The 26,088-nt window shown below is 37.3% G+C and overlaps 1 protein-coding gene and 1 long non-coding RNA gene across 2 annotated transcripts; one reads left to right on the top strand and one right to left on the bottom strand.

The window, feature by feature from the left end:
- Positions 1-3,752: 3,752 nt before the first annotated feature.
- LOC130244094 (uncharacterized) lies at positions 3,753-7,502 on the bottom strand. Its single transcript, XR_008839202.1, has 3 exons — positions 7,330-7,502; positions 6,718-6,848; positions 3,753-4,694 (listed from the first exon to the last, which is right to left on the bottom strand). It is a non-coding gene; the product is annotated as an uncharacterized LOC130244094 (long non-coding RNA).
- LOC130244093 (exportin-1) lies at positions 5,732-26,088 on the top strand. The gene is made up of 25 exons (XM_056476373.1): positions 5,732-6,295; positions 7,849-7,980; positions 9,924-10,025; positions 12,887-12,959; positions 13,606-13,667; positions 13,748-13,792; positions 13,922-14,103; positions 14,222-14,270; positions 14,539-14,658; positions 14,759-14,887; positions 14,971-15,129; positions 15,208-15,405; positions 15,488-15,626; positions 15,730-15,911; positions 16,402-16,558; positions 16,823-16,986; positions 17,115-17,249; positions 17,428-17,611; positions 18,071-18,177; positions 20,031-20,225; positions 20,906-21,074; positions 21,167-21,301; positions 21,637-21,796; positions 22,167-22,263; positions 24,824-26,088. The coding sequence occupies exons 2-25, from the start codon at positions 7,855-7,857 to the stop codon at positions 24,968-24,970; spliced, it is 3,216 nt and encodes a 1,071-aa protein (XP_056332348.1). The 5' UTR covers positions 5,732-6,295; positions 7,849-7,854; the 3' UTR covers positions 24,971-26,088.

Genomic DNA, 26,088 nt, shown 5'->3' with positions numbered 1-26,088 from the left:
AACAAATAAAATGCAAATCCTAAAAAAAAAAAACACAAAGGGAAAGTTGCAAACAAAACTAAAGATAAGCAGTGCAAAAAAATTTTTTTTTGGTGGTTGCCGGTTCATCTCCCAGCAGGATAATGACCCAAAGCACATCACCAAAATATCAGTAGAGTGGCTTCACAACAACTCTGTAAATGTCCTTGAGTGGCCCAGCCAGAGCCCAGACCCAAATCCTATTGAACATCTGTGGAGAGATTTAAAAATGGCTGGGCCTGATAGAGCTTGAGAGGTACTGCAAAGAGGAATGGGCAAAAACACCTGAAGACAGGTGTGCCAAGCTTGTGGCATCATATTCAAAAATACTTGAGGCTGTAATTGCTGCCAAAGGTGCATCAAGGTGCCAAAGGGGGGGGGGTTATTATAAATTTGCAACAATTTAAAAAAAATCTTTTTTCACATTGTAATTATGGGGTATTGTGTGGAGAATTTGGAGGAATTAAATGAATTTAATCCATTTTGGAATAAGGCTGTAACAGAAAAATGGGGAAAAAGTGAAGCGCTATGAATACTTTCCAGATACACTGTAAATATAATAGAATATAATAGAAAGCTTATACTTAAACATAAATGCACTTAAATCCATTATTAAGCCATTTTTATTTATCATTTTAACATTTGCGAAACTGGATTTGACTCCATATTAGTGTATATCTCATGATCAGTCAGTCATATTATTGAAGCAGATTTATAACACGACTGTTATCATCATGACTTCAGAAAGGGAAGTGGAATTGTGTGCGTGCGTGTGTGTGTGAGTGAAGGTGGAAGAGCTGTTTTTGGTGGCAGTTGATGGAGTTTGATTGAGCTCAGACAGGTTGGGTTGCAGTACTTGGCCTCCTGCCAGCCAGAAACACAAATGATCATGTGTTAATTCCCTCTCTGCTGGTGGGAACCAGATCCATCACAACCCCACAGTATTCAAATGCGACAGATCTCTCTCTCTCTCTCTTTCCAGGAGCCCTGTGTATCTCTCTTACTCTGAAGAGTTGACAGGTCTGAGGAAGCAGAACAGGCGGTGCATCAATGTTTTCATTTTATTTCTCATTTTACGTTCCTGATTTGTTTCCAGTAGTCATTCAGAAGTTGTAGTGTTTCTTTTTTTGTATGACCTCTGCTCACCCAGGCTGCATGCACTTGTTTAAAAATACTGTGAAATATTAGAATTTTAATATAACTCACCCTATAAGGTATTTTAAAAAATGATTTTACTTACTTCGTTCTTTAGATATCATTCTAATAGTATGATTTGGTCATTAAGAAAAATGTATCAATGTTGAAATCGTTGTTTAAAATATTTCCAGAAACTATGGCGTTTTTTTACAATTATATATCTTCACAATCACTTTTGAACAATTTAATCTATTTATTTCACCTATTTTTAACGGGTAGTGTCAATGAACCTGTGGGAACAGTATCTTTTTTCTTTTTATATAGTATTAGCAGTTGTTAGTAAAGCCATTGTTTGAGAATGTTTCAAGGATCATGCTTTTCTTTCTTTAATAATATAGAAAACCATAGATGTTTCTTTTGTACTGAGATAAAATATAACATAATGGTCATGTCCGAATGTTATTGCCACAGTTTATTAATATTCTGAAACCAGATTCTTAGAGTGTCATGTAAATTCTTCATGAACTGTTGTGTCTATTGGAAAATGTCTGTGGTAAAACTCTACATCTGACAGGAATCCAGTAAAAAAGAACAGAAAGAGAATGGATTGAGCAGAGCGAGGCTAAAGGTGGTGGACAGTCTCTCGTTGCACGGCCAAAGGTCACATCCTAATCATTCAATGCTCTTTTGTCTATTGTTATTTGTAGCAAATGTTGTGTTGGCATTGGCGCTGTGCTTTTGTTTTGAATGGCACGGGTTTGTTGTTTCAAGACTGCTAGTATAGGCTACTACAACCATTTTGGATTAAGCTATATTATTTCCTACACTGTTTACATTCACCCGTTCACATGTATGCGCAACAAATACATTCGGTTTCTTTAAAGCTAAGTTTCATAACTAATAACTACTTGTTGAAATTGTAAACATTCCATCGACCGCATGAAGCCCTGATGAAAACAAGTCATGGCTTCTGTTTTTGTTGTATTATGGCCACTAGATGGGGCTGTTTGTACCTGAACATGTTCCTCACGAAGCCAAACTTCCTGTGCAGCAAAAGGCCTCGTTCATTGTCTGTGTCTGTGTTGTTGTCATGAAGTTCACCTCTCGAGAAGGACAGGGCTATTTATAGTGACCACCATTAGAAAGACACTGCTTCAAATAACCAGGCAAAAACAAATAATGGATCATGCATTTGCTAAGAACGCTAAGAATAATAACAATTATAATAATGTCATTTATTTATTTCCTTCATGAAACATGCATCAAAAATTACATTTATAAAACTTTGTGACACTGATTTTGTGGTCAACTTATTATTTTTTTCACAATACATTTGCTTTTATGGACCACCTGCATATATCTAGGATTGTTGATTTATTACAGCTTTCAAGTTCACGCATAAAAAAATCTTATAGTTTTTAGTACATCAAGTTAAACTAAATGAAAATAAACATTTCCTTTGCTAGAAAATAAAATAAATTACATCCAGTAATTTTTTTTGGCTTAGTCCTTTGATTCATCCGTGGTCGCCACAGCGGAACGAACCGCCAACTTATCCAGCATATGTTTTACACAGTGGATGCCCTTCCAGCCACAACCCAGCACTGGGAAACACCTATACACACTCATACACTATGGCCAATTTAGCTTAGTCACCTATAGCGCATGTCTTTGGACTGTGGGGGCACCAAAGCACCTGGAAGAAACCCACGTGAACACAAGGATGGAACATGCAAACTTCACAAAATGTCAACTTACCCAGCCGGGGCTCGAACCAGTGACCTTTTTGCTGTGAGGTGACAGTGCTACCCACTCAGCCACCGAGTTGCCCTAAATTACATTTAGTTTTTATTATTTTATTAAGAGAAAGTTCATCCAGAAAACTTGCCATCTCTTTTATTCTCTCACATTAAAAAAAAAAAACTTTTATGAGCTTTCTTCTGATGAAAACAAGATATTTTGAAACATGCTAGTTGCTGCCTGGCACCCATCTACTTCCTTAGTAGGAAAAAAAGATTCCTATGGAAGTCAATGAGTGCTATTGACCAGCATTTTTCAAAATATCTTCTTTGGTGTTTAATAGCAGGAAGAAAATCAAATAGGTTTTGACCAAGTGAAGGGTGAGTAAATGATGCAATGATTTCTAACACTTTTAACTACACTGTAAATATATATATATATATTTATATATATATATATATATATATATATATATATATATATATATATATATATATATATATATATATATATATATATATATATATTTAATTCATTGTAACTTATTAAACCAAGTTAATCTTGATCTAACTTAATTTTATAAGTTGCGCAAGCTGTTTTAGGTCAGTTTAACATGATATAAGTTCAATGAATTCATAGGGTTAATTTGATTCAGCTTAAAAATTTAAGACAACCAGGATTTTTTTGTGTTTTACGGTATTTGTCTATAGTGACCAATTTCCTAAACAACATTTTTTTATTTATATTAATAAATAAGGCAGTATTAATAGTTTATGAGACAGTACATAAACACCATAGGTATGACAACTGTCAAACAAGGGAGGAGCAGGTGATGTCATTATAATGCATGTAAATGAACTAGTAGGACCGGTGGGAACGGGCTCAATCCAGCCCAATCCAAACGGAGCAGCCCATTTCATTCACATGTATGTGCCACAGTGCACGTGTAGCCCTCCTACAGCTCACTTCAGCAGGACGACCTCTTTCACTCACCCCTGTGACCCTGTTAAGTTTCAGACCCTCTGTAATGAGCTGATTAATGGCACACTTTAATATAGGAAGCATACAAGGTTTTCACATCAGCCACCGTGATGCTTTTGGTGCGTTGTGCATGATCGGGAACCCGCATTAAACAAAACCAGACTTCAAGAGAAGTTTCAATGCTTTATTGTATTTCTTAAAATAATTCAAAACAGCTGAGACAACAAAGGAAGGAAGTATGGTAAGTTTTCTTTTACACAAAGTGAAGTCATAGCAACACAAGAGATTTCTTATTTCTATAATAAGAGCACATCCACTGTGTGTGAATGTTAAAAGAGTTACAGGGTTTAATTTTGGAGTTTTAAAGAAATAGTTCACCCAAAAAATGTAAAAAAAAAAAATTCTCATGATCACCCTCAACACAAAAGAAGATATTTTGAAGAATGTTGAACACAGGCAGCTGTTGACCTCTAAAGTATTCCAACATTTTTTAAACAAAGAATTTCTTCTTTAATTTTTTCAGGTGAACGGTCCCTTTAATTCAAACTAAATACAAGGAACATACAACTGAACACAACATATTACTCTGTGTTATCTGAACACACCCATTCTCTCTATTAATTACTTATTACTTGTAACCTGCTGTAAAGAAAAAAAAAACTGGAACAGGAGTTAACAAAGAAGTTGACTGCGATTCCTGGAAAACAGGAATAACTATTTCATAGAAACTTCTAGACATTGTGACAGTTCACTTACTGACATTCATTCAAGCCACATTATACTTATCTCTTCTTCCAAAGTTTACATCGGCATGTGACCTGCATATAATAAAACACACAAAAGGGTAATGAATATAGATCTGATTCACACAACAGCTGATTATCAAATCACACCTGGAGCCATTTAAATGCACAAAACAGCCATGCTGAATTAAACACCAGCTAACACAGGAATAAATGCTGGTCTCTACTATAAGTGTTGAACATGTAATTTACAAAATTACTATTCCTAAAGTGCAGTAACACTGCTTGTTTAGTTAACCATTTCAGAAGATGTGTAAAACTGGCCACATGCTGGAATAAACGGAAAGACTTCAACACTGTGACCTTGTGGAACTAAGTTATATTCAAGCCTAAATGACAGCTCGACTTGAGGACAATGTATTCTTGTTCTCATTCTTTGTTCAGTTCAGGCACTACATTAGTTTGAGCACACAAAATCCAGTATTTTTCCATCAACTGACGTTTAAGTGGCGTTGCGTCACGTGACTCTCGAAAAGGGGGGTGAACATGCGAGCGTTTGACGTCTGTCTGAAACAGCACGCCGATAGTTTATGATGATGTTTTGAGCGATTCGATGCGTTTATCATCCATCACAACCATACCGGACTTAATTTCGCGGTAGTTAAGTTTATGAAGACCATCACAAGCCAATTGTATCAAGCTCTGACCCGTGCCATGCGTATCATACCCTGACTCTGAACAACCACTCCCCTTCGTGGCTCGTGGAAAATTACCAGCTTACAATCAGCACAAGTACAAGCTCCAACATCCGCCTCGCGGACTCGATGCCCTCGATCTCCTTCAGTCCACCCTGAAATTCATTTCCCCGAACATGTATGCAATTATCAACCGCGCACTGCTAGAGAATATCAAATTAAAGCTCGCGGCGGATATAAACGCGAATGTTTATCGACAGAGTCGAGCAGAACACGTCGCTATTAACGCTAAAACTAGCTTTTATTAGAAGGGTAACTAAAACACACGAGCGCAATATTATCAGAAATTACAAGTCCATTCTGCACGCAGTTTGCCTTCTTTTTCTCCAAACGGGCGGAGCGGTCGCGTGGGCGCTAGAAAGAGTTGAGATTGATTGACGTGCTCGCCGTCCAATGGTCCGCGAGCGAGGACGTACTTAGCAACGCAACGGCCAATAGCATGCCGCCATGGGCGTGACGTTAATCCAAACTTTTCGCGGCGCCATCGGCTGAAAACTAAACCGAGATGGAATCTCCCAGTCTGAACCGGTTTCAACCGGTTACGAGTTTGTTGCCTGTGAGAAGAAGAGGCGCACAGGCTCAGTCTCTAATACCGCCCTGGTGCAAAATATACTTCAGTACAGAGCACATTTCTGAAATAAGGTTAACTTTGTTTCGTAAAATGAACCGGAGTGAGAAAATGCTGAACTCGCCGTGATTGATGGTGCGGAATTCACATCCTAGTGGTCCTTAAATCAAACAACTAGCTCGTGTAGTCTTCACAGAGGAATAGTGTGGCTGGCCAGCCAACGGCTCATCCTAAAGCTTTTTTTTCAGAAAGCGTGTACAAACAGGCACCAGCGATACTGGATCAAATAAACATAATTTTAGCAACTCTGGCAGACAAGCCCACCTTCTTTCTCTCAAAGGCTTGGACTTTAGGTAGGTAAATTTGGGGTGCAAACTTATAGCCAGAGTGCTTGGGTTGGTTTGGAGAATGATGATGCTGTAAGATTGTGTGGAAATGAATAGAAATTGCACGTATAGAGGTTGAGGTCGAAAGAAAGTGAGCTGGTTTTGCTGCTGAGTGTTTGTTGGATGTTGCGGGTTTGTTGCGTGATGGCTCCTGGTTTCACGCTGGACTAAATTATATATCTGGGGTTTGTTCGTGTAAAAATCGTTATAATCTCACGTAACATCATAACAATCACAAATGCATCGCTTCCGATCACGAGCTAGACTTCAGCAGCACGCTTGTTTGGTTTTAGCCAGCGTCATTCAACTGTAAACTGCATTCTGCACTGTTCCAGAGCCGAAGCATTCGTTATAAAAACGCGTATACACATCCACAGTGTGTTTCTTACCTGGTTTACTGCTGGTGAAGCCTGCAGAGCTTTCAGGTGTAACGTTAGGGTGCAGAGCACACTGTTGGTGGGAGGGGTTGCTCCAGAGTCAGCGAGGGAGATCCTTGCAAAGTCACCCCCGTAGAAGTCATCTAAAAACGGGTGTAGTCCGTCAATGTCAGTGTTTTCTTATGGAAGAAGTGTTGGCTTGAATGTTTTAACGTCGGTCGCGCGCTAAAGTGTCCATTTAGCCGCGTTTGTATGATTGTATGCATACGCAGTTGCTGTCATGTACAGCGACGCATTATTAGGGCTTCTCGTGAATAAACATGACTAGGGCATCATAAACAGCAGGATCTTAGTCCAACCCAGTTGTGTTTTGAAGACGTGCGCATGCACGTATGTAGCTCTATGTGGTCACTGCTTACTGAATGAAATAAGGTGATGTGTGGAAAAGGAGGGTAAATCAACAGGTTGCGCAGTACTGACGATTAGTTATGGCACACACACCATCACTTTGTTTATGCCTGCGAGACCCGTGGTCTCACAAAGCTTGACTGTGTCGTGTCCAAATAAATTCTTGAAATTTCCTCCGATGCCAAACTTTTTTTGGTTCTTGGCCGTAATGCTTACCTTGTTACGCAATAGTTTGGCTCCGGGGTGCAAATTGAATTAGCTTGAGCAATGGGCATTCAAGTGTCCTTCAGTCTAGTCAGCATTAAGTCTTGTGGTGTTGTGGAAGTAGAAAGAAAGTGTGTACTAATGCAGAGCGCTCAGTAACGCTACGCCTCTGTTATATGTAAACAATGTCGTCAGCGAAAGGGCTGCCTAGCACGTGGTCTCATTCAGAGAATAATGGCTGGTGTGATGATCATGAGCCCAGTGAGTGTCTCTTGTTTCTCCACATATCAGGATATCCAAGCTGCAAGCATGTTACCTTTATCGCGCCACCAACCTATCCCATTGCTATTGAGGATTAAACCCTCCATTAGGCATTGGTGTGTTGGCAGGCTAGATCATATAAGGCTTTTTGGGTGATCCCGAGTTTGGTAGGGGGAGGGGTGTAATGGTCAGCTGTTTGGATTTTTGTACCCATATGTTCATTTGACATGACTTTGCCCCTGCTGGATGTTTCCTCCATGTCCCCAACAGAGCTCTATGCCAGCAATTATGACAATGTTAGCCGACCACGCAGCCAGACAGCTGCTGGACTTTAACCAGAAATTGGATATCAACCTGCTGGATAATGTGGTCAACTGCCTGTACCATGGAGTTGGGCCACAGGTAAGTAAGATCATTTCACAAATTGGTAAATACAGCACCAGACGTGTCTGTTGAAAATATAATATAACATTAGCTGATATGTATCCAATGCACATCAAACAATAAATATAGTCAGTACAAATAACAATAAATGGATTGAAAGGGAAAGTATTCATCTAAGAGTCCTGAAATAAGCATTATTATGGCGATCATTTGACATTAAATACTGGATAAATATAACTCTTTAGTGCCTGTGCACTTTACCAGCAGTGTATTTTAAAATAAAACACCATGTAACTCATTAATGGAACCAGGCTACTATGAGGCATTTTATATTACTACTAGCAAAGATGATTAGGAAAACTTGATAAAAACAAAGATACAAAACTGTGCGCTTGATGAGTTTAACAAGGAAATAAATAATTACAATCATATGACTCAAATGCAATCAAAAAAATTATTAAACAATTCATTTAAATTTTGGTGTTGATGTTGAATGATGTGTTTTGATTGATATATTGCTTGATAGATAGGAATGGAATGTAGTGTAGTGAGATCGTCTAGATCAAAAATAATTTCCAGGTCAATTTTTTCAATTACTTTCTGTAGTGTGTGTGGAGTCACGTGACCCCGCTTTGTCAAGGCTAATTTATACTTATTATATTATGTTTTATACTTCTGCATACTTGCACACCTCTCAAAAAAATTTAACTACATGTCACAACGATGCGTAGCACAAGCTTTGTGATTGGTCAGTTTGGTTGAGATGTGGGTGGGTGGTGCGGAGAGCTGCATTTTAGGCAGTGGGGGTTTTATTTTCAGTTGTTCAGCATTGATGTTCAATAAATAATTATAGATAGTGGATAGCGTGTAATGCACCCCACATTTAAAAGCCTCTTACTTGTAATATACAAGCACATTTACTGTACAAAACATGTCAGGTAACTATGAGGGCAAAAACATAAAATAAATAAAATAATTGTTCATAAATTTTTAATGGAGTTAAAATGTTCAATTTAGATTTTAGGCCAGATCGCCCAGCCCTAGTTCAATGCGGAAAACGGTAATGAATCTGCACCTGCCTTTGCATTGATTTGCATACTGATGTCTTCTGCATTGAACTCTATCCGTCGAGTGACAGTATGTTTATTTTTTAAAAATCGGATTAATTCACAATGGTTAATTTGAGTTTGTTTTTTGTAACTTTACCATAGAACAAACAAACGAAAGTTTGTTTTAAAGGCATGACGTCTAACCCATCCCCATCATTCTCCCTCTCTGTGAAAAATCAAAGGCTAACATGGGAAAACTTTGCTCCATTGGCCCTAGTTTGGACATTTCTGATCTAGATTGCTAGTTAAAAAAATCCGTTAGTGACACTTGTTTCCTGCCGTTTTTTCAGATTTTTGATATTGTTTGTACAGCATCATGGTCATGTAATTTTATGCACCAATTCCTCTAAGCATATATATTGTTTATAAATGTTGAGATTTTGCAAACAGATAGGTTCAACAAAATGCATATACAATTAATTAACAGCTGTAGATCTTTCAATTTGTCTGTCTTTATTAGTTATGATTAAAAATCCATCAGGTTTGCGGAAAGTTGGTATTTTTACATGAGTAACCGTACTGTTGCATTCTGTTACTGCTAAAAATTCTACTTTAATTTAAATTCAAAATGCACCATAGGAATAAATTGTACTCAAAAATAATTTAAAAAGTTAACAGATTTTTAAAATTGTACAAATATTTCACATTATTAATTTTATTGTTATTATTGTTTTTATTCTTATTAAAACATGTCAAGTAATTTAATATTCCCAAACTTTTGAATGGCAGTTTTTGTTTATTTAATATCTTGTATATACATTTGTGTATGTACTGACATCATTAACACTCATTACCAGTATTTTGTTGCACTATAGTGTTATACAAGTTAAGATGAATGTTTCTCTGTTTTAGCAAAGAATGGCCCAGGAGGTGCTGACTCATTTGAAGGAGCACCCGGATGCGTGGACACGAGTCGACACCATTCTAGAGTTCTCTCAGAACATGAACACCAAAGTAAGCAGAGACACAACTTACTCCAGTGGAGGGTCATGGTTTCTATACTTTGAGGAAGATCTGATCTCTTATCACACATCATACAAAATCACAATTTGGTTTTGGCTTTTTCTTTCAAACCAGGAATATTGCCTTATGTAAGCAAGACCCTTTTTAAGCGTACTGGGGTTGCTTAGCATCAAGTCAAAAACAGATTCCTTTGTGCACTTGTGAGATCACATTTTCCTTCACTCTCCTCACATTCTTCTCCTGGTGAAGAAAAGTCAGAGTTAAAGTTGATGTGTGAGGATCCTCTGTTGACGGTGAAATGCCTCAGTACCTCCATCTGTACAGCAGTTAGAGTTGCTTTGATGACTGACTGTTTGAGGTCAGGATGTATTAAAAACTGTGACCCATGAATTCTTATTTTTTTATTATATTTTTATAAAGGAAAGCAGAGAATCCATGTACAATTTCTGGTTTCTAAAGTAAATATTTCTCCACTGATAAACCATAAACCTTAGTCTTTTTTTTTGTGTGTGTGTGTTTGGGATGAATTGTCTTCCTCAGTGTGTTAATAGACTTCCTCAAAGTACTGCTGACCCAGTTTGCCGTCTGCTTGCCTTTTAAGATTGCTCTTAACACTCTGGTCATTACTAATGTTTGAGTTGATTTATCAACAGTATCGATAATATCAAAATGATAATGGCCCAAAAGTGAGGCCTCTAGAAGAACAGACAGGAAAAAATACAGAGCAGGTAAATTCTTTGAATTTGTCTAAATTGATCAAGCAAAATACAGAACGAGCGCATTAAAGTGCTGTTGAACATTTGGCTTTTTGCTTATTTTATTTTACAGTCGGTGAAAAAGCAAACAAATTCAATTAATTGAAGTTGTTCATATTTGATATTAATCACAATGTTCCATTATGTTGATTGCTTGTAATAGGACGAAAAGGGGTGTGTCTTCCTGTGCACCTTGACACAGCTAGGCTTTGGCGGCAGGCCTCCACAAGGTCTACCTTTTCATTCCCTTACTCTCAATTCTGCTGTGCCTCCATTCACACTGCACATGCCTCATATGGAGCTGAGAGACGACAGGGAGATAGGCAGGCAGTTTACCCTATTTTTATTTTTACCCCGATCATGGGTGGTTACAGCTATTTTCACTGTAGGGATTATCAGTGTCTGTGCTGTGAAATCCCTTTTCTCCTCAAGCATTTCTACATTTCAACCCTGGCCCTGTTATTTTTCTCTCTCAATCATGCACCAAGAAATGTTGCAACATCACATGCGAGCAGTCAAAATGTAATGCTTTGCATGCTGTTGCAATGTTAATATTTATTTGAACTCTCGGCGCAATTAAAGGTGAAAGCCTTCTGGTGATTTTCAATGGGTGAAACCCAGGGTTTCTGCGGGTTCTTAAAATGTCCAAAGTTTAGGCCTTAAAAAGGTCTCAAATTTACTGAAATATTGTGTTGTTGGTCTTAAATCTTTATTTTCCTTTGTTCATGTATTGCTACCCAATCTGGCCAAAACCCATACAATCACCAACAATCCATCTCTATAAAACTTAAACTTTTTATTTAAAATGGTAATTTTTAACTTTATCATAATGGTTTAATTATTTTCCTTACAATAACATTTGTTTAAAAGTTCTCCATGTATTTACTGCTGAGAACACCGACCTGGACAGATTGTTGTACATAGATTTAGTTTATCATAGTTTTTAAAACTTTTAAAACAGTTCATTTTTTTATGTTAAAGAAAGTATGTTGGAAGCAAGGTGTATGGATACAAGTGAATACAATATTTAGCTAAGAAATAAAATCTAAAATATTTTATTTGTTTTATTAATGTATTATTATATTATTAAATGTGTTCAATTATAATCGTTTTTTGATTTGTCAAATAAAAATCTTTTCCATCTGGGCCATTTAAAAAAAATTCCTTAGCCTTTTGTGCTTTGAGTCTAAAATTTCATTCATAATGGTCTTAAAAAGTCTTAAATTTAACTCTGTGAAACCTTCAGAAACCTTGAAATCTCTGCCTATGCAAGTAACCTATTTCCCCAGGCCTTCAACCTTTAATATCCTCCTGTCATCAGTGTTCTCTGTTTTGCTTTAACACATTAACATTTTGTCTCACGTTTTTTCCTCTTTCCTTATTAATCCCTACAGTCGAAATGCTGATGATCCAAATAACACTAGTCTAGTGACCATAACAAGGACACTAATGCACCATGAATACCTTCTTAAAAGCAGCATGTAAAACATCTTAAGGTAGTTTTATAGACCCAAACCTGTGGCTCGTCTTGCTGTTTTTGAGACCCACACCAGTTATTGGTGGAAACAGTAGTGTCACTTTAAGACAGAAAGGGATGTGGTTAGTAGTCGATGAATGAGAAAACGTATCGCTGACGTTTAATGCATTTCAAAGAATTCTCCGGTTCTTTTTGTTTTCAGACACAGTTGTTGCGTCGTTCCTTTGTTGTGGCCGGGCAGAGAAACAAACTATTAGCTATTTGCCATTTAATGCCTCCTTTCTTGTCTTTCACATTCTGGTGTGATGTGGCCAGAAACAGCAAAACTTCTGCAGAATCTCATACAAACATTGTATAGGGTTTTGATGGGGGATTATGAATACGTTTTTTTTGTTCTCCTTTTGAGTTCTTTATTACAACAATTCTCACTGAAGTCAAATCTGCATGATGTTTTTTTTTTTGTTGTTGTTTTTCAATCTGAAATCAAAAAGAATGTGTGGAAATGTATTAGGCAGTCAAAGTTAAAAGCAATTTTTTTTTGTTTTCCTTGTGCAGCTCTGGCAGATTAGCTGGTTAAAGCTTGGGTCATTAATGCTTGATTTGTTCTCTTGGCATTACAGTACTATGCTCTGCAGATTCTGGAAACAGTTATTAAAACAAGATGGAAGATTCTGCCCAGAAACCAGTGTGAAGGTAAAAGTGACTCACAAGAATTCCCCACGCCACTTTGATATGAACAAGTAATTCATAGCTCAGTCTAAATCAATTCTTAAGTCATAAGCCGCTCAAAGGCTGAATTTTGACAAGCGAGGGATCATTGAAATGTAGAAGTCAACGTCTGTGACAGGCTTGACTACAAGACGTTTCTAGCAGGCCAAGACATTCATTAGAATCAAGTGTGTGATTGCCAAGTTGAGCTGAATTCCCTTTTTAAAAATGCATGGAAGGTCGTCTGCTCGGCGTAATGTTCATCTGTTTCTAAAAAGACTCCTTTTTGTAAAGGATCACACGTAGCAAAACAATGACAAACACCTATTTATATGCTAGTTTATTAAAAAAGTAAAGCTTATTTTATGATTTAACAGTGATTTTGTCATTTTAACAATGATTTCAATAAATGAAGAAATGCTACTAATAAAGCAGTTTGAGTTCAGTTGCAGCTAGTCTTTTTGTTTGTTTGTTTAACTGTGAGAAAGGCAACAAATCTTAAATATGCTGATGTACACACAGAAACTAGTCCTCTGAGATGAGCTGCTTCCATCCAAGTGGAGAGCTCATGGGGCTTTGTGGAGTTTAACTGCAAGCATTGACTCTCTTCACTGCGCTGCTTTTGTTTCAGGCATAAAAAAATATGTTGTGGGTCTCATTATCAAGACATCATCAGATGCAGCTAATGTTGAGGTTAGTGTAATTCCACTTGTTTTGTTTAACAGTTTTCTGTGGTTGCTGTCTGTCTTATGAAATGCTCTGCCTCTTTTCAGAAAGAAAAGGTGTACATTGGAAAACTCAACATGATATTGGTACAGGTGAGGTTTGTTTAGCAATAAATATTCATAGCCACAGGTTTACAAAAAAGAAGTAAATGTCACACGACGCATAAGTGTGTGTACATTTGATGACTCCAGTGAAAATGTCTGTTTGTGTGATCTGTGTAGATTTTGAAGCAGGAGTGGCCCAAACACTGGCCCACATTTATTAGTGACATTGTGGGTGCAAGTCGCACTAGTGAGAGCTTGTGCCAGAACAACATGATCATTCTGAAGCTCCTTAGTGAGGAGGTGTTTGACTTCTCCAGTGGTCAGATGACACAAGTGAAAGCCAAACACCTGAAGGACAGGTGAGACTGAATTAAAAGAGGAAGAAAATAACGGTCTTAATTTATGCTTGATGATTATTAAATGAGGTCCATTCAGATTTCAATAAGTATTGTTGTGTTTTCTGGTTTCCATCCACAGCATGTGCAACGAGTTCTCTCAGATATTCCAGTTGTGCCAGTTTGTGATGGTACATATTGTTTTTATTTAGTTTTTTTTTTCTCTCCTACAAAAATGCACACATTCTCCCCTCCTCTTTCTCAATACATATTGCAGCTATGAGTAACTTCAAATCCATGTACATAGTTTTAAAAGTCTGTGATTTTTAGTGTCTCATGAGTAAAGTTTTGAAATTGAACCATATGGAAATGTGAAAATCAGCCATATGTTCAAACCTTTGTTAATTGTTAAGTTTTAATTGGCTTAACCCAGTTTTTTTCCTTCTGCCCACTTCTCAGGAAAATTCTCAGAATGCCCCACTGGTACATGCAACTTTAGAGACTCTACTGAGATTTCTCAACTGGATTCCATTAGGTTATATCTTTGAAACTAAACTCATCAGTACTCTTGTATACAAGGTAACCTGTCTGGAGTTTATCTTACTTGTACACTGTGTATTAAAGCATTTCACACTTATAAAGCAGTAGTTGCTGTACTAATTGTTGGGTTTGTCCATAGTTTTTAAATGTCCCGATGTTTCGCAACGTGACCCTCAAGTGCTTGACTGAGATAGCAGGAGTCAGCGTCAGCCAGTACGAAGAGCAGTTTGTCAATCTCTTCACTCTGACCATGATGCAGCTCAAACAAGTAACTTCCTCTCTGCTGCAAAATTCACATGTACAAGTCAGCCTTAGGCCAATCTGATGTTCTCTATTTATTTTCTGTTGAAGATGCTTCCCCTGAACACTAACATCCGACTGGCGTATGCCAACGGTAAAGATGACGAGCAAAACTTCATTCAGAACCTCAGCTTGTTCCTCTGCACCTTCCTCAAAGAGCACGGACAGCTGATAGAAAAGAGGCTAAACCTCAGAGAGACTCTTATGGAGGTAAATACACAAACTGTTCATTATGGAGAATCAGCCTTTGTGCCAATGTGTTAAAGGTCTATTTGTTTTTGCATTTAGGCTCTACATTACATGTTGCTAGTGTCAGAAGTGGAGGAGACAGAGATCTTTAAGATCTGTTTGGAGTACTGGAACCACCTTGCAGCTGAACTCTACAGAGAAAGTCCTTTCTCAACGTCCACCTCTCCCCTCCTCTCAGGGAGCCAACACTTTGATGTTCCGCCCCGAAGACAACTCTACCTGCCCGTGCTTTCTAAGGTTAGCTCACAAACACACCACTTAGAGAAATTTCACCTTGCATAGTAGCATCCATAAGTGAGTTTGTGTTGCTGTCCTGCAGGTGCGTTTGTTGATGGTGAGCCGAATGGCCAAGCCAGAGGAAGTGCTGGTGGTGGAGAACGATCAGGGAGAGGTGGTTCGAGAATTCATGAAGGATACCGACTCTATTAATCTATACAAGAACATGAGGGAGACGCTTGGTGAGAACTTGGCCATTCTTTACTTTAATGCAGATGTTTTGACTAATAAACTGTGCTTTATTATTGGTTTCATCACATTGTGAATTTGTTTCTCTCTCTGTAGTCTACCTTACCCATCTGGACTATGCCGACACAGAGCGTATTATGACAGAAAAGCTTCATAATCAGGTGAACGGTACTGAGTGGTCCTGGAAGAACCTAAACACGCTGTGCTGGGCCATTGGTTCCATCAGTGGAGCCATGCATGAAGAAGATGAGAAGCGGTTCCTCGTCACAGTTATAAAGGTGTGGACGTCTTTAACAAACAAAACCACCAGAGGGTACATTTTACACATCCACAAGACCACTATTTTGATTTGGCTAAAAAGCTTATTGTATCACTGTATTGTGCATTTGTCTTCAAAAAGTAGTGTCTGGAGTCATTTTTTATGATTATTTTTAATCCTCATCTATGATGCTGAACTGAGCCTAGATGCGTCACTCATACCTAATATGTCTCCCCACCATCAGACTCGCTATAATTAATGGCATTTTCTGCCTATTACCTGTTTGGCATCCATAAATTTGCACCTTTTTAACCATTGTGGCTAAAACTGAGTGGGAGAAAGATGTTGCCTAGCAACATATAAGCTAAAACATAAGTGGCCTGAAAATGACATCAGTTAAAGTCAATGACTTGGAGACTTATTTGTTTGGTCTGTTATATACATTACAAAATTAGTGAATTATGTAACATAACAACAAAACCATAATAATGTGCCTATGTCATCTACAGGACTTACTGGGTCTGTGTGAGCAGAAGAGAGGCAAGGATAATAAGGCCATCATTGCCTCCAACATCATGTACATAGTGGGCCAGTACCCACGATTCCTACGTGCACACTGGAAATTCCTGAAGACAGTCGTCAACAAATTATTTGAGTTCATGCATGGTGAGTTTCAAAGGCTTGAAGTCTTAGAATAGAATCAGATATGTTTGTCTGTATACAGTTGTGATATCTTTTTGTCTGATCTTAAAATAGCTGCATGTTTGATGTCACATTTCAGTACACATACTCAGCAAGTTCAGCATCTTTTGCTATTGTTTTAGCTATTTTAGCATTGGTTGTAATACATTAAAGCTGACCTTTTAATTTTAACTTGATTATAAAAGCACTGATGTAGTCATGTGGTCTTTTCACTTTTTTTTTTCTCAGAAACCCATGATGGAGTGCAAGATATGGCGTGTGACACATTCATTAAGATCGCTCAGAAGTGCAGGAGGCATTTTGTGCAGGTCCAGGTGGGGGAGGTGATGCCCTTCATTGATGAGATCCTCAACAACATCAACACCATCATCTGTGACCTGCAGCCCCAGCAGGTACCAGATAACCTCATCTGTCTCCTTTAGCCTTCTCTGTGTCTGGCTGTCCCACATATACCAAATATACTACTATTGAGATGTTCTTGGAAAGCAGCTGGACTTGAGTGACCATTTGCTGTTCTCAGGTGCACACATTTTACGAAGCTGTTGGGTATATGATTGGAGCGCAGACTGACCAGGCTGTGCAGGAACACCTGATAGAGAAGTACATGTTGTTGCCTAACCAGGTGTGGGACAGCATCATTCAGCAGGCCACAAAGGTGCGTATAGTTTCAGAAAGCAGATGAATGATACAGAGAGCCAATCAGAATCGATCATGCTTTATACAATTCCTGCTTTAACTGCTAATTTGGTTTAAGCAGAACTGTGTGTTGCTGATTTTGGTTTGAAACCCATTTTTAAAACTGACCTGAAATGAATACTGTTGTCCTGCTGTAGAACGTGGACATCCTGAAGGACCCGGAGACAGTGAAGCAGTTGGGCAGCATCCTGAAGACCAATGTTAGAGCGTGTAAAGCAGTGGGACACCCTTTTGTCATTCAGCTTGGTCGGATCTACCTGGATATGCTCAACGTATACAAGTGCCTCAGTGAAAACATCTCTGCTGCTATCCAGACCAACGGTACGTGTTTTTATTTTAGCAATCAGGTCTCTCTGTGTGCATTGCAGATTTTATCATAACAGGTAGGCACGAGTTCATGAGTGTGTGATTGCAGAGTTGTGTGTATTTGCATCTCAGTTGGTCGTCTCAGAGTGACAGATCCACATTTAACTGAAGTCAGTCTGATTACACAAACTCACTCAGCTGGAAGACAAAAGGCTACCACAGAGCTTAGCGCCATGTGTGTATGTGAACAGCAGTCCATTACAGGGCTTTTTGAGCAGCTATATATAGCACTGCAGCTTCACACAAAACGAGTAATGTTGAATTAACGGTTACCTTATTACTATTATTATTTATTTATTTATTTTCAAATTCTAATGTGCTTATTTGGACCATTTTTGAAATATGTAAACATTTATTTAACTCCAGTCAGGACCACAAGAGATTTGTTTACGTCTGTGCTTTTTTTTGATATAGGTGAGATGGTAACCAAGCAGCCTCTCATCAGGAGTATGCGCACAGTCAAGAGGGAGACTCTAAAGCTGATCTCAGGCTGGGTCAGCCGCTCTAATGACCCACAAATGGTGAGACCCAAAGCTTTATTTAGGCTGGCAGTCTAGATGGAAATCAAGTTGTTAAATCTGTAATGTATATTTCCATATTTTCCAGAAAGTAAGTCTCACCTGAATGCAAGTTGCATAGGTTTAAAACTGCATCGTCTAGAGGGGAAACAACACTCACATTAAACAAAAACGGGGCAAATGTTTAGAAATTATGAAAATTCACAGTTCTCTTAACTCCACAACACATCCATAAAATGTAATGCTATTCAAAATAAATTATAGTACTAGTGACTTGTTTTAGATGATTTCAAGAAAATCAAAAACTGAGAAAATAATATAAATAAATAATAATAACATATTATTGTAAATAATTTTTGTACTTGTTTTGCAGTTTTACTGCTATCTTAAGTAGCCTTATATTCTTTAAAAATGTAAATTCTTGGTAGTTTATTAATAAATATTTTAATAAAATAATAATGTAGTGCATGTATTGTCTTCCAATATGACATATTACACTTCATCTAAACATTTATTTTTACTGCATTTTTTTTGGAAATTAGCAATTTCATGCAAATATCAACCTTGCCATTAAATATAATTACGTTTTCACCAAAATAGTGAAACCCTCTGTTTGGAGTTTTTTGGAGTTTCTTGTATTTTACAGTACTGGGAATATACTCAAAAATGCCTCTGTCAATGTTTTCAAACAATTATATTTGATTCACCAGAGTCACAAAAGTGGCATTTTCACATCTGTCACATCCATAACGACGCTTTTTTCCTCATAAATGCAAAAATATAAAATAAAATAAATTCAATCATTTTTGTTTTATAGTGAGCCAACACTTATCCTTTTGATTGGCATTATTGCTTTTAGGTTGTGTAGTTAAATGCACAGAATTTCTGCAAAGTATGTTGGAAACTGCAAAATCGCAAACCTTTTTGGTCAAATCCATAATGCATGTTTATTTTGCTCATTTAAAATAATTTTTTTTTTTTTAAAACTGATATTTTTCTGATCATATTATTCTGTAGTTAGTTGTTTTAAGAAAATATAAACAAATGTTTTAATATAAAGTTAAAATATTCTTTCTCTGTGCATTTATGTTTTGAGTTTTTAGTGCAAATGTCATATCCATAATGCGGGAATTGCTCAAATAAAGAGTTTGATCCATATTTCACCATGCATTTAAACGTATCTAGTGACAACAAAAAATATTGGTTGGAAAACACGTCATGTAACAGAATGTAAGAAATGCACTTTGCTTATTGACCTTATATTGCTATTGTTTTAGAACTTCTGATTCAGTTGTCTATAGGAGAAATGAATAATAAGAAATATTATTATTTGTGAATAATAACAAATAAATAGTGTTAAAACAATGCAAAAAAAAAAAAACAGTAAAATATCCATCCACACTATGAAAAATGTGGTTTAAACAACAACAATCAAACAAACAATATGTTATCTTATCTGAGCATTCCATGACAATTTAATTAACTAATCAAACCATTCTTGTTGTCACAAATGGTTCTTGGTGATTATTCATTCATTCATTTTCTTTTCGGCTTAGTCCCTTTCTCAGTGATTAAATCAAAGTAAAATCAATATCTTTAATATAGCAAAACCAGACTCCACAACGGACCAAATCTATTTTATAATAAGTATGAAATGATTGCAGCAACCTGAAGTCTCATATCAGTGTGTTTGTTAGATTCAGTATGCGTCTCCATACAGATCATTCTGTTCTACCTGCTTCAGGTCTGTCAGTCTGAACCTGTTGAGATTAGCGCTGTCCTTACGCAACACACACTTATCCGCTCATCCTTTAAGCCTGTGTGCGCATGTGTGTTTTTTTTTGTTCATGCTCTAGGTGGGGGAGAACTTTGTTCCTCCACTGCTGGATGCTGTGCTCATTGATTACCAGCGCAATGTGCCGGCAGCAAGAGAACCGGAAGTCCTCAGCACCATGGCAACAATCGTAAACAAACTGGGCGGACACATCACTGGAGAGATCCCGCAGATATTTGATGCAGTGTTTGAGTGCACATTAAACATGATCAACAAAGTAAGCTGCAATTTTTTTATCTATCACCATTATGAACTAAATATTTAATAGTACATTGTCATTTATTATTAAAGCCAGATTGCATCGTAATTCTTATTTTCATGTTTGTTGTTCACTCCCTCCAGAATTTTGAGTCTAATGGTTTTTGAGATAAAAAAACAAATTATCCAAGATTTTTTTGGCATTTTTGCAGCAAAACACAAGAATTAAAGTGCATAATGTCATAAGTTTTGAGAAAAGACATCACAATTTTAGGCCACAAATATAAAAATAGTTCTCCCTGCAAAATGTTTTAAAAAAATTCTATACGTTGACAAACAATAAATTACACTATAAATATCAATCATTTTGATATTTTTATTTAAAGTCATATTTCATCAAATAAGTTTGCAACAAAAAAACATTTTGCTTAAAGATAAAGACCCCATTTTCATCAAGCACATTTTATTGTACTTTTAATACTATTATTAATATTTGTTTATTTCTAAATTTATCTTTATTTAGTTTTATTTATGTATAATTAATTTGTGAATGCATTTTTATTATGTAAAAAGAAAATAGTTTCATTTGAATTTCCTATTTTTCTTCCTGCTTTTTTTCAAACTATTTTCCATGGCATAAAATTAGTCATTAAAAAATAAACGACTGATTTACTAGCATGCATTTATATTTCTGTTTAGGATTTTGAAGAGTACCCAGAGCACCGGACACATTTCTTCTACCTGCTTCAGGCGGTGAACTCTCACTGTTTCCCAGCATTCTTGGCCATCCCACCGGCCCAGTTTAAGCTTGTCCTGGACTCCATTATATGGGCTTTTAAACACACGATGAGAAATGTGGCAGACACTGGTGAGAACACCGATTTCCAATGTACCGTAATGCATATCTAATAATCCATAATCATTAATCATAACATTTATACAATGTGAAATGTCCTGCAGGCCTGCAGATCCTTTACACTTTGCTGCAGAATGTGGCTCAAGAGGAGGCAGCGGCTCAGAGCTTTTATCAGACATACTTCTGTGACATCCTTCAACACATATTCTCTGTCGTCACAGACACATCACACACAGCCGGTCAGCTCCTATCACTTGCTCTTAAAACACTAGTTATTTTAGATAATTTCAAGCTGAAAATTATTCATACCCCTGGCAAAGTTTCTTTTATTCAACCAGAAAGTTTTTTTTGTTTGTTGCTTTTTTGACCGGAAATGACACAGGCTTCTCCCAAATGATAATAAGACTATGTACAAGAGGCATCAATGTACAAGAGGCATCAAATTCTCAACTTTTACTCACACGCAAGCAAAAGCTTTAGGTCAGAATTTGCTAGGGGTATGAATTTCAGGTTTGACTGTACTATTTATCATTCGGTTCTTATATTTTATGTTTGTTTTGCAATAAAACTTTAGGTTTGACCATGCACGCATCTATATTGGCATACATGTTTAACCTCGTCGAGGAAGGAAAAATCAGTACCACTCTGAACCCATCAAACCCAGTCAACAACCAAGTGTTCATCCAGGAGTATGTGGCCAACTTGCTTAAATCAGCTTTCCCGCACTTACAAGAGTGAGTATTCCACAATGCACTTGCACTAATGCTTCACAAACTTGCATCTTTTGAAAAAGGAATAAAAATGCATTGGGTTTAGAAGGACCCAAGTATTATACAGATTTTCAAAGCATTTAGAGGTTAATGATAAAATGCATTTGCAATACATGTGTCAGTAAATCCATTAATTGCAGTTGTTGTGGTGATTATTGCATTTGGTTGAATGTTATGCAACGCATCTCTCAGGTATAAGCTTGTTCTTTCTCAGTAGACATCTTGCTGTGAGATTAATTAATACAGTTTTAGTTCTGCAGCAACAGTCTGCAAACTGTTCATGTCTAGTTTGATTTCACATCTGACTGTATGCTTGTTCTCTTCCTCTTTGTAGTGCCCAGGTAAAAGTATTTGTGACTGGCCTGTTCAGTTTAAACCAAGACATCGCAGCATTCAAGGAGCACTTGAGGGATTTCCTTGTACAGATCAAGGTGAGCTGCAAACCAGTTGAGAGCCTTAATAATCTCTAAATAAATTGGGTTGACTTTAATACTAGTAGTAATGACGTATTTGAGCAGATGATAGATGAGGGTGTGAGTGGAGGAAACGGAGATGGTGTGAGGAAGCGAGTGTGCTGTAACTTTGACCTTTTAAGAGATCATGAAGTGTGGTGTAACTGTATGGGTCAGCTGGAGTGCATGGGGACAGAGGGTGTGTGTATACTTGCATGTTTTTATACCCTGAGGGGTATTGAACAAAAGTGGAACCAAGAAAGCCAGGAGAACAGAAAGAGCATGGCTTGAGTTTAATTAGGTCCTCCTAATGGACTGGCTTGGTCCATTGCACGTTTTCTGATCCAGGATGAGAACGAGCTTCTATGTCAAGCCTGATGTTGATAGCCAGGATGAGTGCACATTCGCAGCATTTGTTAACAGACCACAGGATCGATCATAGAATCAATGAGGCAAGTGTTGATCAAATCTGATGTAAGCCAGTCAGGTAACAAGTTCAAAAATGCCTCTCTTGTAATTTGAGGTTTCATCAAAAAAATTATAAAAAAAAATAAATAAAATAAAATAAATATATATATATATATTCATACATTCATTTCTAGTAGCATTGACAACAAAACCAAACCAAATTATAAATCACTAGGATTAATGTTAGCCTACTCTGGAGTAGGCTAACTGCAAAGAATAAATCTCCATAGCTTAATTTATGCTTTCATGCAACTGAGTCAAGACTAAATTCAGCCAGGATAGCCCAGTCTCATGGGTACTTTTGTCACTGTGGGGAATTAAATTGAGATCCCCATTTGTAAACATACTAAATCATAGAAATACATCATAAGAAATGAAAATATTTGAAAATGTACAAATGCTCAGTGTTTCCTGTGGTGGAAGTGGGATAGAATATACAGTCTGTACAGAATTTCAGGAATATCATGGAATTTTAGATGGTCTAATCCAGAAATTGAAAGTCAGGTATTTTTGTTTGTTTGTTTTTGTCCACGTTATGGAATAAGTTATTTTTGTTTGTAATTTGTCTTCCATTTATAAAGAAAAGTAATTATTTTTTTATGCCGTATATTTTTATTGCATTGTTTCATGTGTTTTTCTTGTCGTTTTGCTGTGAAAACATCCATACATGTACACATCTTAGTTCTTAGTAATTTTTTGACCTCAAGATCCTTTGGTCGCTGTATTTTCTATAACACTGAGACAAACCAAGAAAGAAAATGTTTACCTCTTAATCATAAAGCCTAGTATGTCATATTTGATATATCAGGTATACGTTTAATTGCGCATTACAGTAGCTATATGTTTCCATCCAAAGATGCAAATTAAATTTATGCGCATAACTGGAATATCGCGTAAAAGACATGCAAATAAAGCACCATTTCCATCCAACGAGTCAAAGAAAACAAAATCGTCACTTCCTGATTAACTGGCATCAATGAATAAAAAAAAAAATTCCCTAATTAAACAATGACTTACGCCTCAAAAGACAATCCCAACACGCAATGAACACGTGGTGACGTTTGAAGGTGTCAGATGCAGAGCACAGATGCTCTTGACTATTCTGGAGGTAATGAATAAAATAATAGCACTAATAGAATAGAATAGATGTTTTAGAATGATCAAAACAACATTTCAGATATTTTACAATATGCTCAGCCTGCTGGTTTGTCCATTCACTCACATTTTTATCAGCACATGATCTCTTATAACAAAATTGCATGACTTTTTTTTTTTTTTTTTTTTTTTTTTGACTTTTTTTGCACATACTGGAATTTGTTTGGTAAAAGTGTTTCCATCTTAGTTCATGCGGATCTTTTCTTATGGAATAAAAAGTTTATCCTACTCAGTTATGTGCATATGTTTGTTATCAATTTTTATTTGTAATTTAAATTAACATGCTCATTTTCAAAATATATGCACATCTTGGCATTTCCATTAATCGTTTTTTTTATTTTTTTTTAATGCACATATTCAAAATGCGCATTGAAATAGGTGGTTGGAAACGTAGCTACAGATATGTCACATGATGCATCTAAAGCAAGAATAAGTGCAGCGCCGTGCCATGCGTTTCTAGTGCAGCTATTTATTGCACTCTGGATGAACATTTTTTCATACACAAATATGATATTTAATTCAAATGAATGCAAATGTCATGGGAGGAATTTGAACAGTGGCTAGCCAAAATCTCGAGAAAAACCAGCACTTTAAAAAAAATTGTCTGCAAGCCTCATAAAATTTTGCACCATGTTTTATTTTGCATTTAATTTAGCGATTGCAGAATTTCTCAGCTCTAGAGGGACTGCTCAACACTGCCGCCTGTTTACTGTTCATTATAGCTCATAGATATTCAGCTCTTTACACAGGGAATTTGACATTTAGTTTAGAGTGGGAACCCTGAATATTATTATCTCCTGACCAGATCTGTATGTGTGTGTGTGTGAGAGAGATGAAGAGACAACAATTATAGCAGAGATCACTCTGTGCTAGTAACAACCATGAACCGCTGACTGGATTCTCTTTGTACCTGCAGGAGTTTGCCGGCGAGGACACATCTGATCTGTTCCTGGAGGAGCGGGAGGCATCGCTGCGTCAGGCCCAGGAGGAGAAACACAAGCTGCAGATGTCCGTGCCTGGCATCCTCAACCCTCATGAAATACCCGAGGAGATGTGTGACTGAGTTCACACACAAAAACACAGTACACACACACACACAGACACACTGCGCTGACTCCTAAACAAGCTCAACACACAACTAAAGCGTTGTTGTGGCTGCTCTTCTGTGTGTTTTCTCTAAGTGTGTGTGTGTGAATACTTTAGGCCCTTCTTGCGAGGAGGTGATTTCCGCACTTGGCTGTCTCTTGACCAAAACGATGCCAATATGTAAACGATACTGTCACCCAGTGGCCCTAATTGCATAGTACGCGTTTCATACAGACACTTTTATGTATTACTTTTCCATTGTCAACAGCTTACGTTTGGTCACTGTAACCTGAACGGTGCATGAAGTGTCACATCTGTACAGTTAACTCGCTTGTGATTTTGCGTTTTTCGTTTCGACTTCCACACGTCATGTATTTGTTCATGTATATTATATATATGAAGACCAGAGTGCAGTTTGTTTCGTTTGCAGGGAGCTGTGTGAGTTCTGACAGCAGGTATAGATGATACCTCGTGTCAGTATATGTGTGTGTGTGGGTGATTCAGCCAATGAGAATGTCAATGAATGTCTGCGATTGGTGAGTTTGCACAGGTGCTGCATGCTCATTGGCCGGCGTTTGGTGTGGTTTGGGACTACAGTAGCTCTCAGCAGAATGTGAAGCGGATGACTGGGTTGAACAGTCTGATCGATGCTGCTTAGAAGCGGCGCTCCGTTTGCGCTTTTCGTTTTTTTTTCTACACAGGAGTGTTCAGCAGCTTCTACATGTTCATATCAGCATCACTGTACAGCATCTTTACTACCATGGGAACACGCAGATGTTTCGTCCTGTTTTGTTGTGGGTGTGCGAGCGTGCGTGTGTGTTGTCGCTGAGCCGACATCAGGTTTTTTGTTTTCCTCAATGAGGACGGTTGCTCCTTTTGTGAGCTTTCATTAAATTGAAGTTTAAAAAAAAACAAGTGGTTGAAATATTTATGGGTTCTTGTAGGCTACACCTTTATAACTGCTCATGTTAACTCTCACTCAGAGACTGCTTTGGAGTTATTTTCTTTCCCGAATTGTACTAATTTACATTGTTTACCATGCTGTAGTGCTGCAGGACACTACGTAGAGCAAAATAAATCTCAGTTTACATTTAA

Source organism: Danio aesculapii, chromosome 17 (assembly GCF_903798145.1).
Source record: "Danio aesculapii chromosome 17, fDanAes4.1, whole genome shotgun sequence".
Classification (NCBI taxonomy): domain Eukaryota; kingdom Metazoa; phylum Chordata; class Actinopteri; order Cypriniformes; family Danionidae; genus Danio; species Danio aesculapii.
This window is presented reverse-complemented; position numbering and strand designations above follow the sequence as displayed.